This window comes from Odontesthes bonariensis, chromosome 7 (assembly GCF_027942865.1).
Source record: "Odontesthes bonariensis isolate fOdoBon6 chromosome 7, fOdoBon6.hap1, whole genome shotgun sequence".
In the NCBI taxonomy this organism is placed as follows: domain Eukaryota; kingdom Metazoa; phylum Chordata; class Actinopteri; order Atheriniformes; family Atherinopsidae; genus Odontesthes; species Odontesthes bonariensis.
In genome coordinates this window covers 8,499,468-8,510,564 of record NC_134512.1, presented here as the reverse complement: position 1 = coordinate 8,510,564, position 11,097 = coordinate 8,499,468, and the positions used below count along the sequence as shown (strand labels likewise).

The window sequence follows — 11,097 nt, the reverse complement described above, 5'->3', positions numbered from 1 at the left end:
AACTAAAGTGGTACAACATTTTGGACAAATGTTTCTGTTCACTCTGACCTGTCAAAGTGTTGCTCTCCTTCCTTTTTTTCACCAGGAGAGGGCGCTCCATACCGACTTATGGCGAGCAAGCACAACTGACTGAATGTTTAACATTTCCTCTGGAACTATGACAGTTCCTCCACAGTTACCACAATAATTAATATAATTCAGGGTCGGCAAATTTGGAACAACTTTAAAGAATTCAATCACAAAATATTTTACAAAACGTCTTTTATTGTCGTCTCAGGAATACAGTTGACTGCTGTGCACAGCACATACGTACAAAAATAAAAGGAAAACCATTTGTAATATAGTATTTTACTCGTCATCATATTTTTCAGAAACAAATGATTGGAGAAGTCTGTTGTTTCAAACTAATTTACAATCATTTCAATAATCGGAACTAAGGCAGAAGGTGAGGTATATGTTAAAAAAGAGGAGGGGGACTCAGAGGAAGCACTCTCCCCTCAGTGCAGGAATAGAAAACTGAGAGAGAAACACAAAGGCTGCTGGCACACAGGGACACACACTCACACACACAAATCTGATCCCAGATCCGCCCACAGACCTCCAGTTCCCTGTGAACCGACACGTTTTAAAACCAGCACAATGGCAAAATCCAGACACTGGATCCTTAATCAAAGGGGTAAGACATACTTAGTCCACTCAGAACTCTACATGCATAATGAGGAATTAAGGAAGTGATGTTGAAAAGGGATTTTTTTTTTCTCACCATTAACTATCTTCTCCAGTTGCTGCTATACTTCGCAACCCTTTCTGCTTCACAACAGCATCATGCAAAAGTTTTAGAATTGGCAACAGTAATGTTTCCTGGCACGGTTTGAAAGTCTGACACCACGCAAAGTTGCTTTGGGTGTGGACACTATCAACTGCACCCCCCCCCCCTGTTAGCTATTGTGACTTTACAGTTCCCACTGTGCTACTCAAGTCACTTCTGTGCTGACAGTGTCCTCTGATATCACGATGAGCCAGAAATAATATACAGTAATGAACACATCAACACTAGTCATTTTGATCTTGCATGTCAGCTTGTTTTGAAGAAAGCAAGAGAAAACGGCACGTTCTCCTGAACAGAAAAAAACCCAAAATAGTGATAAAAATAAACTCCTCTGTCATGAAATCAGACAAGAAAAAGCTACAAGTGATCATTTTCCAATCAGAGTGATATGATGAAGGCCGATCGGTCAGAATGATTAATAAGATGCTCAAGGCAAAATCCCCCAAAGACAATGATCAGGGGTGTCAACATAAAAAAAAAACATCAACATACGCGACGTCCTGGGAGTTACGAGTTGCTTGTTTGAATCACAGTATTGAGTCCATCAGACATTTAACTCAAGTTTCCCTTTTTCTGGAAGCATTTGATTCATTTTACATGGCATTTTGCTACAAAACTACCAGCTGAAACCACACTAAGTGCGATGTTTTCGACACACATCCTTCGGTGGAATCTGCTCTGGCTTCTTCCATCCCTCCCACCTTCGGCCTGCATCAGCTTGCACAGTCAGACAATGCCCTGTTATTCCTGACTCAAGGTAAATTGATCAGATACCATCTCTATCTTCTACTTTGGCTAAAACAAAACATGACATGAGTGTGCTGAGGCGGACAAACGCACATGTGCGTACATGCACACAAACTCAATTTGACTGGTTACTACACAATCGTCTCTGCTACTAGACAGAAGCTGGAGCTTAAAGGGCACGAAAACCGTGGCTCACAGACTTTTTGTCAGTTCGTAAAAGTAATGTACGAGAAGGCGTGAGGTAAAAATACGATAGCATACTGACAGGAGGAGCTTTGCTACTTTCTTAGAATTATATTTCACAGAGCGAGTCTGATATTAGCAGGTTGCAACTTTTAAGTAAAGTAAGTAAAAAAACGTGACAAATCAAGCTCAAACGCACCTCATCACAACATTTGAATAACTGCTCATATGTATACACTGAAAAATCATTAGTACCTTCATTGCATATTACAACCCTTCTTGTCTTTTCCAAGAAAAAGTCTAATAGGTGTTAAGCTCTGTGAAGCAACAAATAAAAGTTGTTGCCTCAAAATGCCAACATGAGCAACGGAGGGAACAGGACGCCAACATCTCTGACCTTGGTAAAAAAAAATGGCTCAGATGCACAAGATTCCCTTAGCTGACCATATGGTCTGACATCAACCACTGAAGAGCCTGCAAGTCTGACTCTCAGGTATTTAACCTACACATTATACATGTCCTTGTCAAGTTAAACAAACAATCAGTGCCACATGCAGAGCGCCATTTAAGTCCTCTGTCCATCTTTGCTGTCCTCTGCTGGGTCTGCTCTCCGTCTCCTTTAGTTTCCACAATGGAAAATTACAGTATCTTAGAGAGGAGTGTGAGCCTTACATGAATTCAAGTATGTAATGCTGCATACAGAAAGCCCCAGTGAACGTAGCGAAAAAGAACCCTTTGGTTCACCGTTTTTCTCTCTTTCACATGAAGCCCTACTGCACCTCAGTGACCAATCTGAATAATGTATAAATAGCTTAAAACTCTGAAACAAAATAATCCACTTTTATCAAAGCATTGTTTACAAATCCAAGATCATGAACTCCGCGGCTGTTCCAGTTCTCTGTAGGCCAACTGGAACATTTAGATTGTATCAAACTAACGCAGAAGACTTTAATATTTACAGTGGATTGACTAATCAGTGACGTACTCTGTAAACACGCTACTTTAAGTGCCAGATATCAACTATATAGAAACTAGTGTGAAAGTCAAGTTGAATAAACTGGTGCGAGTCATCAACAACTCAGAGTGCATCACCTTAGAAGTGGGGGTAATATATGGCAGACAGAAATGCGTCATAGTGTCAGGTCTATGCTATTCTGCTACACGTGTTCGCCCTTAACAACGATTCAAATGGCCAAAAGAAAATGTTGAAATTAAGCATTTCTTAAACAATTCTACGTGCATACTTATAATAAATGCATATCCATACATACAGTTCACGGTCACACACTCATTGTGGCCTGAATCCGGCTGCGAAACTTGTAAAAATAAAGCTGGGGATCTAACTCTCCATGTTAACAAGAGGAACCACCGGGTCCTGTGCAGCATAGAGTCTCAATTACTTAATGTATCTAATTTGGAAATAGAATAAAGTGGAGAAACCTCAGACCCTCGAGGAATTGGGCTGAAGTCCCCGGTGGTGTCTGAGAGAGTGATGATTTGCGCATCATTCCTATTTCTGACTTGCGTGCCACATTTCTCGCATGCAAGGGCAAGGGGGCTGTAAGAAAGACTTCAAGGCACAGCCACCTCATGACGAAGCAAGAAAAAACACCGACTGATTCGCAGGTGCTCCAGTTGCCCTGACAGTGACGGAAACAATCAAATTATGTAGATGGGACATGTCACGGTTCCTAATGGATGACAACTAAACACGTTAAAGTAAACAGACATTCCTTGTGTAAAATTCATGCACACGTTTCTCTTTTTCTACACCTTCTCCTCAGGATAGCGTTCTTTGAGGTAATAACATCTCCATTTAATTTCCAAAAAGATGATCTGTCATCCACTGGCAGGGCAAGAACTCAACCAAATCCAGCAAGCACCCAAGAAAACCAAAGGGACAAATGATGCCCCTCTATCCCCTTCATATCACAAAAGGATGAAACTCATAAAAGCAGCACAGAATGGCATTTCTATCATTTCTAATACAAAGTAAGCTACCCAAATATACATATAAAGTTTGAATAAATACTGTCAGATATAGCTGTGTTTCTTTCTTTTGGAGTCCATGTTGCCTTCTGTGTTTGTATGTTTGTATATGGTATTTGTGTTACCTGGGAAATAATCCACATGTGCAAATAAGTTTGTCATTGCCAGTTTTTTTTTTTTTTCATCATATTCGGGGTAAGAAGTGCGTTACAGTCATGGCAGTTGTGGCCTTGTTGCCTCTCTTCACACGGCCATGCTTGCTCAGTGCTATGTAGGATCCTCTGTAAACCAGAGACTCGTAGGCGTTGTAGTTGTTTGGGAGCAAGCTCTCCTTAAACTTGCACTCGTCATGGAAGACTGTCTGGAGGGAACAAAGACAAAGAGAACATGTTTTATTCAGCTGCTCAAGAAACGGACTAAAACTTTAAACCGTGAGCTGCTCTGTGAGAAGGTTGTGATATGCCCACTGTCACAGAAAACGCACATCTTAAAGGTCCACTGTGTAGATATAGTGATATCTAGCTGAATACACTGCTAATTAAAATCCATAAACTCGCCCTCCCCTTCCAAGCTTTAAGGAAATTCACTTCTTGCTCAGTTAACAAAAATCTGTGATTTTTATTTTCATTCCACACCAATGAAAACATGATAACTATTTCTATTTTTTCTTATTCACCATAAGAAAACTAAATACAAAGCTACAACCTGGGGACGATTAACTTAACATTAAGTCAGAGAACATGGAAAAAGCTCAAACGTTTCCAAAGGCAACAGAATCTGCCAACCAGCATTTCCATTGTTCAGTGAATACCATTTTAGAAGTTATGTTATTTTAAGTCTATAGTTCAAATACAATCAGAGTTTGTTTTGAACTTTTAGAAACTAAGTCTTTTGACAGAGCAATGAAGCTGCTTCCTTTGTTTCCTTTCTTTATTCCAAGGTAAACTGCTTACAGCTGCACATTCAGTTGAGTTCAATTTGTTTTATTTATATAGTGCGAGTGCCATGAAATTAATCTGATGGCACTTTAGAGAGAAATTAAACAAGTTCAATAAAAATCCATTTGAATATAGTCAAATTCAATCCTATTCAGTCCATTTCTTGATGATTGTAATAATGTGAGGCCAGTTCATAGGAACAGCCAAAACAAAACTAACTGAACGTATCAAATCTTCAATTCGCCCATCCTGATCAAACACGGGGGACATATACGAGTGCAGTATCAACCTGCCCATCTATATTTGAGCGAGGATGCAAATAAGGGAACCTACAAAAATGTCTAACCACTTTTTTATGTAATGATTTACAAATCATTTCTACGCAACAGTTAATGGATAATAGAACGAATACACCATATAAAATGTTAAAATTTAGATTTTTGTTTCAAGATATATGCTTAATTTTTTTATTTTATACAAGCAAGTAATTTTTACTGAAGTAACAAATAAGTGGAAAACTCTATGGACAAACATTTTACAACTAACTGGTTAAATGGCAAACAGGTCAATAACACGGTTGCTCACTGAATAGTTTTCAGAAGTAAAAATACTAAAAAGAGTTTCTGTGTTGGCACATTGCTCAAGAACTTAAATACGTTTGTCAAAATAAGATTACAAGAAATTTAGGGATGTCTTCATTTATGCTGCTTGATTTCAGAATATTCTGATCATTCATAAAAATCTCAGCACGCAGAAAACTAGCATTGTGGTCTTAAGGCCCTCGGATGGCACTGCGCTAAAAACAGACATGATTCTGTCTCTGGATGAGCCCAGAAACACTTATGCCCAATGAAACTCTGACACAAACAGCAAAAAACAGATCACAGCCACCTAAAAATGGGCTGAAATGAGGCGGGAAACTGTTCTGTTAGAAAATAAAATGTCCTTTTTGTCAACATGGATGCAATTCTGTTTAAGAGGACTGACTTATCATCAGCGCTCAGTTCATAAGCCAGCATCTATGATGGCATTGGGGTGAATCAGTCCACATGGGTCCCTACCACATCTGTGGAGGCCCCAACAAAGAGCAACACATACTGCTTTCCAAATGATCGATTTAAACCACCTTCTGCTCCTATCACAACAGCATAGCTTTGTGGCCTGCAGTCCTGACCCACTAAAAACTGGTCTCCGTCACTAATAATAAAAGATGATTTAACGCAGCCGTAAACATGCTCTGAAATGTTCTTTTTCTTTAAACATATTGTTAGCAACAAATTCAAGATGAGCATTTCTTCATTAAAAAGTATATATGTAAATAAACAGTGAATTTCAACATTTGATATGTTCTGTCTGTTCAAACTCAAGCTAAATGTATGGTTTGAATTATTTACCAGCTATTTCATTATGAATTTATTACATATTACAGAGCACCCCCGTTTTTATGGAAATTAGGTTGTAACTCAAAGGAGATACCAGAAAGATTTAGCTACTGTAGAAACACTAAAAGACGCACGGTCCCTTTTTCCATCTTCAAATATCTGCCACAATAACGGAACAATATGACTCTGCTATGCTGAGTTGGCGGTGCATGACTCGTGCAGCAGCAAAGCAAAAGCTGCCCATCAGAGACCATGTGGCCTAATTCAATCTCTTATCAGATCATCAGCCTGCTCACAAGCTAACACTTCATCACTCATGACCAGATAACCGGCTCGCATTCTGTCTGTCAAATATGTGCGACACAACGAGCAAATGAGCAGCCGTGTGTCAGCAGAGCTCTACTTAACACAATGACCTGTCCCACCACCAGGGACATTTATTTATATATATATATATATATATATATATACTGTATAATAACGACTGCCTTTGCGCTGCTTGAAGGCAAACCAGTTATGTCTTCAGGAAGAGATCTCTAGTACTTCTACAAATACATTATGTATGTATGTATGACGAGGATTAAAAAAAAAAAATTTACAAAATACTGAGAACATTTTTAACAGTTAAGATAAACTTTCAGTCTCAAACACCATTTGCAACTTAGATGAGACCTACAGTAGTTAAGCATTTCAATTTATTATTGCAACCATGTGCACTAGTATCAATATGTCTCCAACAAAATTATATTTATTGATCTAACTCTCAAAGACATAATGTACAGCACTGAAAAATATACATAGTAAGCAGACCAAGGTGCTCAACTGAAGACTTCCTCATAAACCACCAGTGCACTCTCATATTTTCACAGATTAATCAAGACTTCCAACACATTCACCAAAGTAACATAAAGTTAGGATGGTTTGTGGATCACTCTTTTATCTCCCACTGAAATCCTTACTGAACACATTTCCACTGATTAAACTCAATTCTTCTTTAAGGAAATTCTTATAATGGGGCCCCACATTCAACAATACGTTATGCTTCTTCAAAATTTTAAATAAAACCACAGAAGGTTTGCGATGGTTTTCCAGTTTTTATCGTCCTGAGAGAAATATAAAAGATGAACCAGGCCAAAATGCTGAAGCAGCTGGTGAACAGCTAAGTACCCCCTTATTGCTTTTACAGGAATTAGGGGGGAAAGAATCAATCAAATACAGTAGATTTACTGACCATCAGCAAGTGTGAGCACTTCTATAAAACCAGACGTTTTGGCAGTTTGCCACTCATTTATGTGTGAGTTAACACAATGCCAAGGAGGAAAGACATCAGCTGCCCATAAATCTAGGAAAATTTATGAGGTCATTTCCAAACTATTTGGTCATTCTACAGTGAGAAAAATGATTCACAAGTGGGAAAATATTGAAGATAGACAGTCAATCTTCCCAGGAGTGGATGTCCCAGCAAGTTCAGCCTGAGGTCAGAACGTGTAATGCTCAGAGAAACTCCAAAGAGAGCTAAAGAAGAACTACTTTTCAGACTCTACAGGCCTCAGTTGGCATGTTAAATGTTAAAGTTCATTACAGTAAAAGCCTTATCTCTCTAAAAGGAACATGGCAGCACAGCTTAGGTTTGCAAAGTTACATCTGAACAAACCACAAGACTTCTGGAACAATGTCCTTTGGACAGACCAGACCAAAGTGGAGATGTTTGGTCAAAATGTGCAGCAGCACGTTTGGAGGAAACCAAACACAGCATATCAGCACAAACACCTCATACCAACTGTCAAGCATGGTGGTGGAGAGCTGATGATCTGGGCTTGTTCTGCAGCCTCTGCTTACCAAAGTCTCCTAGGATCAAATGTGAAGCCATCGATCTGAACAAAGCTTGGCTGAAACTGGGTCAACAACAGGACAGTGAACCCAAACCCTTAAAAGAGCTGTGCATAAACAAATGCTGCAATCCTCTGAACTGCAGCAGCGTTGTAAAGAAGAGTGGAACAACATGTTCTCCACAACATGTGAGAGACTGATAACAAGAAGTTACTGAATCATTGGTTCTTCTAGTTTTTCACACACTGCTTCTGTATTTTGGCTTTGTTTTTGGTAAATGACTAATGGTAAAGTGCAATGTGCCATGTTGTTTATCTGAGGTTGGATGTAATTCTAAGATCTGGACAGGACCAGAAGATTTTCTCATTTTCTGTTTTGAAAAAAAGGAGTGCAGTTTATTTTCCCCCTTCTTTTTATATAATGGTTTCATTTTTAAACATGTACATTGTTTTATTGTCCATGTCAAACAGTCTAAATGAAATGCAAACAGCAGTTTGGCAAACTGTCCAAACGGACATGAAGCTAAAGTAACTTAATCACACCAGTTGTGTGTTACTCTGTCAGACATGATTTCTGAAACACAAGAACAAAACTTAAATGATGTCATGTTTCAAATTTATTTCAAGGTTCAATATGTTGGGAGATTATGGAGGTGGTGTGGAGTTAGAGCCCTTTGCCTTCCCACGTGTGTGTGCTCTATGTGCTGCCCTGAACAATAAGCACTATACCGTTAAAATCGATTTTCAGTTCTGCTGACAGGTTTAGAGGCGTCAGGGGGTTTCCCACCTTCACACACACACACACACACACACACACACACACACACACACACACACACACACACAGAGAGGACCACATTACAGCCCAGGGGTCTAAAACCTGCATCTGTTATCCTCATCATTATTTACCCATAAGCCAACATGCCTTGCTTTAAATAGAGCTTTATAAATTCCTGATGGAATTAAAATATATGGATTTCACAACGCATAATTTGAAGCTCCCTTGCTGGCAAAAAGGGCACGAAGCCCGTTCCAAAATATGACGGGTAAATAAAAATGTGGATCAAGCTGCGAGTGAGTCTCATCTTCGGGATTCAATTAACCAACATTGCAGGGCAATAAATGAAATACTGTGCATACCTACCGTTCCGTATAACCTTCCACGGCTGTTCATTGCGACAAACAACTCACTCTTCACCCCATATAGGCTCACCACTCCTCTCTCCACCGTAGAGATCTCTATCAGACCTGATACAGACACAGAATTATTACATTAGATTGAAAAATGCATTAAATACCAACCGAGCATCCTGGACAATTCAGTGTTTTAATCATGGTGGCTGTAGCACTGTGCTCTCTCTGCGTCTATGGGTGTAACCTTGCAGGTTGCTGCGCAGCATGCCGAGCCTTTGTTCTGCATCTTTCACTCCATCGAACATTTGCATCCAGGCGCGCCAATTAAGCGCATTCTAGTTATTGCAATAATTGCAGTAATCGCATTGACGTGCACGGCCACTGCTCTCTGGACCGCCCTCACAGGGCTGCGTAAAAATAAGTTGTGTCTAAAAGCGTCCATACATTCATGACATGGTTGAGCCTGGGGAGGAGGGGGGTGTTCAGTGCTGATGGATACTTGTTTTTAATAGATGTGTCTTTGCCGTGGAAGAAATTCAATTCCGAGTCAGATGATAAATGGTCATGCAAATTAATAGAGGGGATAGACTAGCCTGCGCATCGCAGATCCATGCTTATTGACTCTGCCTCTGTCTATTACATTACATTGGTGGAGGTATAACTCACTGTACTGGTTTTCATTATGTACACCGTTTATCCTGCCGTCGGGGAGGATCTGAAGGTGAAACCCGATGCCCACGTTGCAGTAGAGCCTCCGCACTCTTTTGATGCCCAGCAGATAGTCACTCTCCCAGTTCAGCTCCGGTTTCTCCCCGGAGATCCCCAGTACAGAGCGGGAGAACAGGGTCTCCCATCGTTTCTCCAGCAAAGTTGCATTAGTCCTGCTGCTCGATAAAGGGTACGCTGACACGATCCCCAGCAGAAAGCCCAGGAGAACCACCGCGGTCAGCGTCCAGTGCGGCGTGCCGGCCTCGCAGGACATACTGACGAGGAGCCTTTGCGCAACGGCCATCCGGTTTACCTTCTGGCCACGTGGTCGAAATTAATGACCCTAAAAATACCGCTCTTCTTGTTTTGCTTCCTTCGGCATGCTGGCTGAGGGTTATTTTTGGTGAGCAGATCAGGGCTTTGGGCATGAAACGCAAGCCCCGGTGCAGAGGAGGAGAGGAGACGGGAGAGTGCGCGGCAGAGCTGGAGGTGATAGTGATGGTGATGGTGATGTTGGTGGTGGTGATTACCATGTTTTGCAGCTCCTCCGCGCCCCTCTCTCTCACACACGCACTCTCTTTCTCTCTCTCTTCCTCTGACAGTCTCTCTCTTGGTAAGAGTTCAGAATAAATCCTCCAGGCTCACACTCACCAAAATCCCTGATTCAACCTTGCCAAGGCTATCGCATCCTTATGACATCATGCTGACTTCACCGCTGGGATAATACAAGAGTAGCCAAGAAAAAAAAAATACAAAATCAGTGAAGGGTTGAGGGGAACAGCCTCCTGTCACTGCTGGACTAAAGGGGAGGAACGCTTATTGGTGGCGTTTAGCGGCCTGGGACGTGATGGGGGCACTGGGGCTGCTCCCAAATTGGGTCGGTGGTCATATGTCTGTCAGGACGCTTCCTTATTTAGAAAGAAGGTGTAAAAACAGGCCCACTTGTCACCGGAGAGCAATGACAGGGCTCTTGTGGTCCCACTTCTTCTGTTCCGCCGTTCAAGAACTTTTCCCAGCAAATATGTTTTTCTACGCCTGAACTGACATGTCAGCTGGAGCAGAGAATCAGCGGGGTGCCCGCTGCAAATCAGCCGCAAAGATCAGGGTTCAGGGCCCCAGTGTCAGCCGGTATCGGCCTCCCTGACGTGTCCTTGGGCAACACCCCCTCGCCTGAGGCCCCCGGCGACGTTTAAATCATGACATATTTATAAATGCACACCCCCGCGCGTTTCCCATAACGCATTCGTGAGAACTATAGAGAAAAATGGAGAGGCCCGTCATAAAATTGCACAAATTTCCAACATACCATTCCCTGCAACATGAAAGGCTATCGTGTTTTCCATGTAACTGATAATGCC

General features: G+C 41.2%; 1 protein-coding gene across 1 annotated transcript; it reads right to left on the bottom strand.

Annotated features, from left to right (window-relative positions):
• Positions 1-244: 244 nt before the first annotated feature.
• LOC142383699 (fibroblast growth factor 6-like) lies at positions 245-10,778 on the bottom strand. The gene is made up of 3 exons (XM_075469358.1): positions 9,698-10,778; positions 9,042-9,145; positions 245-4,109 (listed from the first exon to the last, which is right to left on the bottom strand). Exons 1-3 carry the CDS (start codon positions 10,041-10,043, stop codon positions 3,933-3,935), a joined length of 627 nt encoding a protein of 208 aa, XP_075325473.1. The 5' UTR covers positions 10,044-10,778; the 3' UTR covers positions 245-3,932.
• Positions 10,779-11,097: the final 319 nt, after the last annotated feature.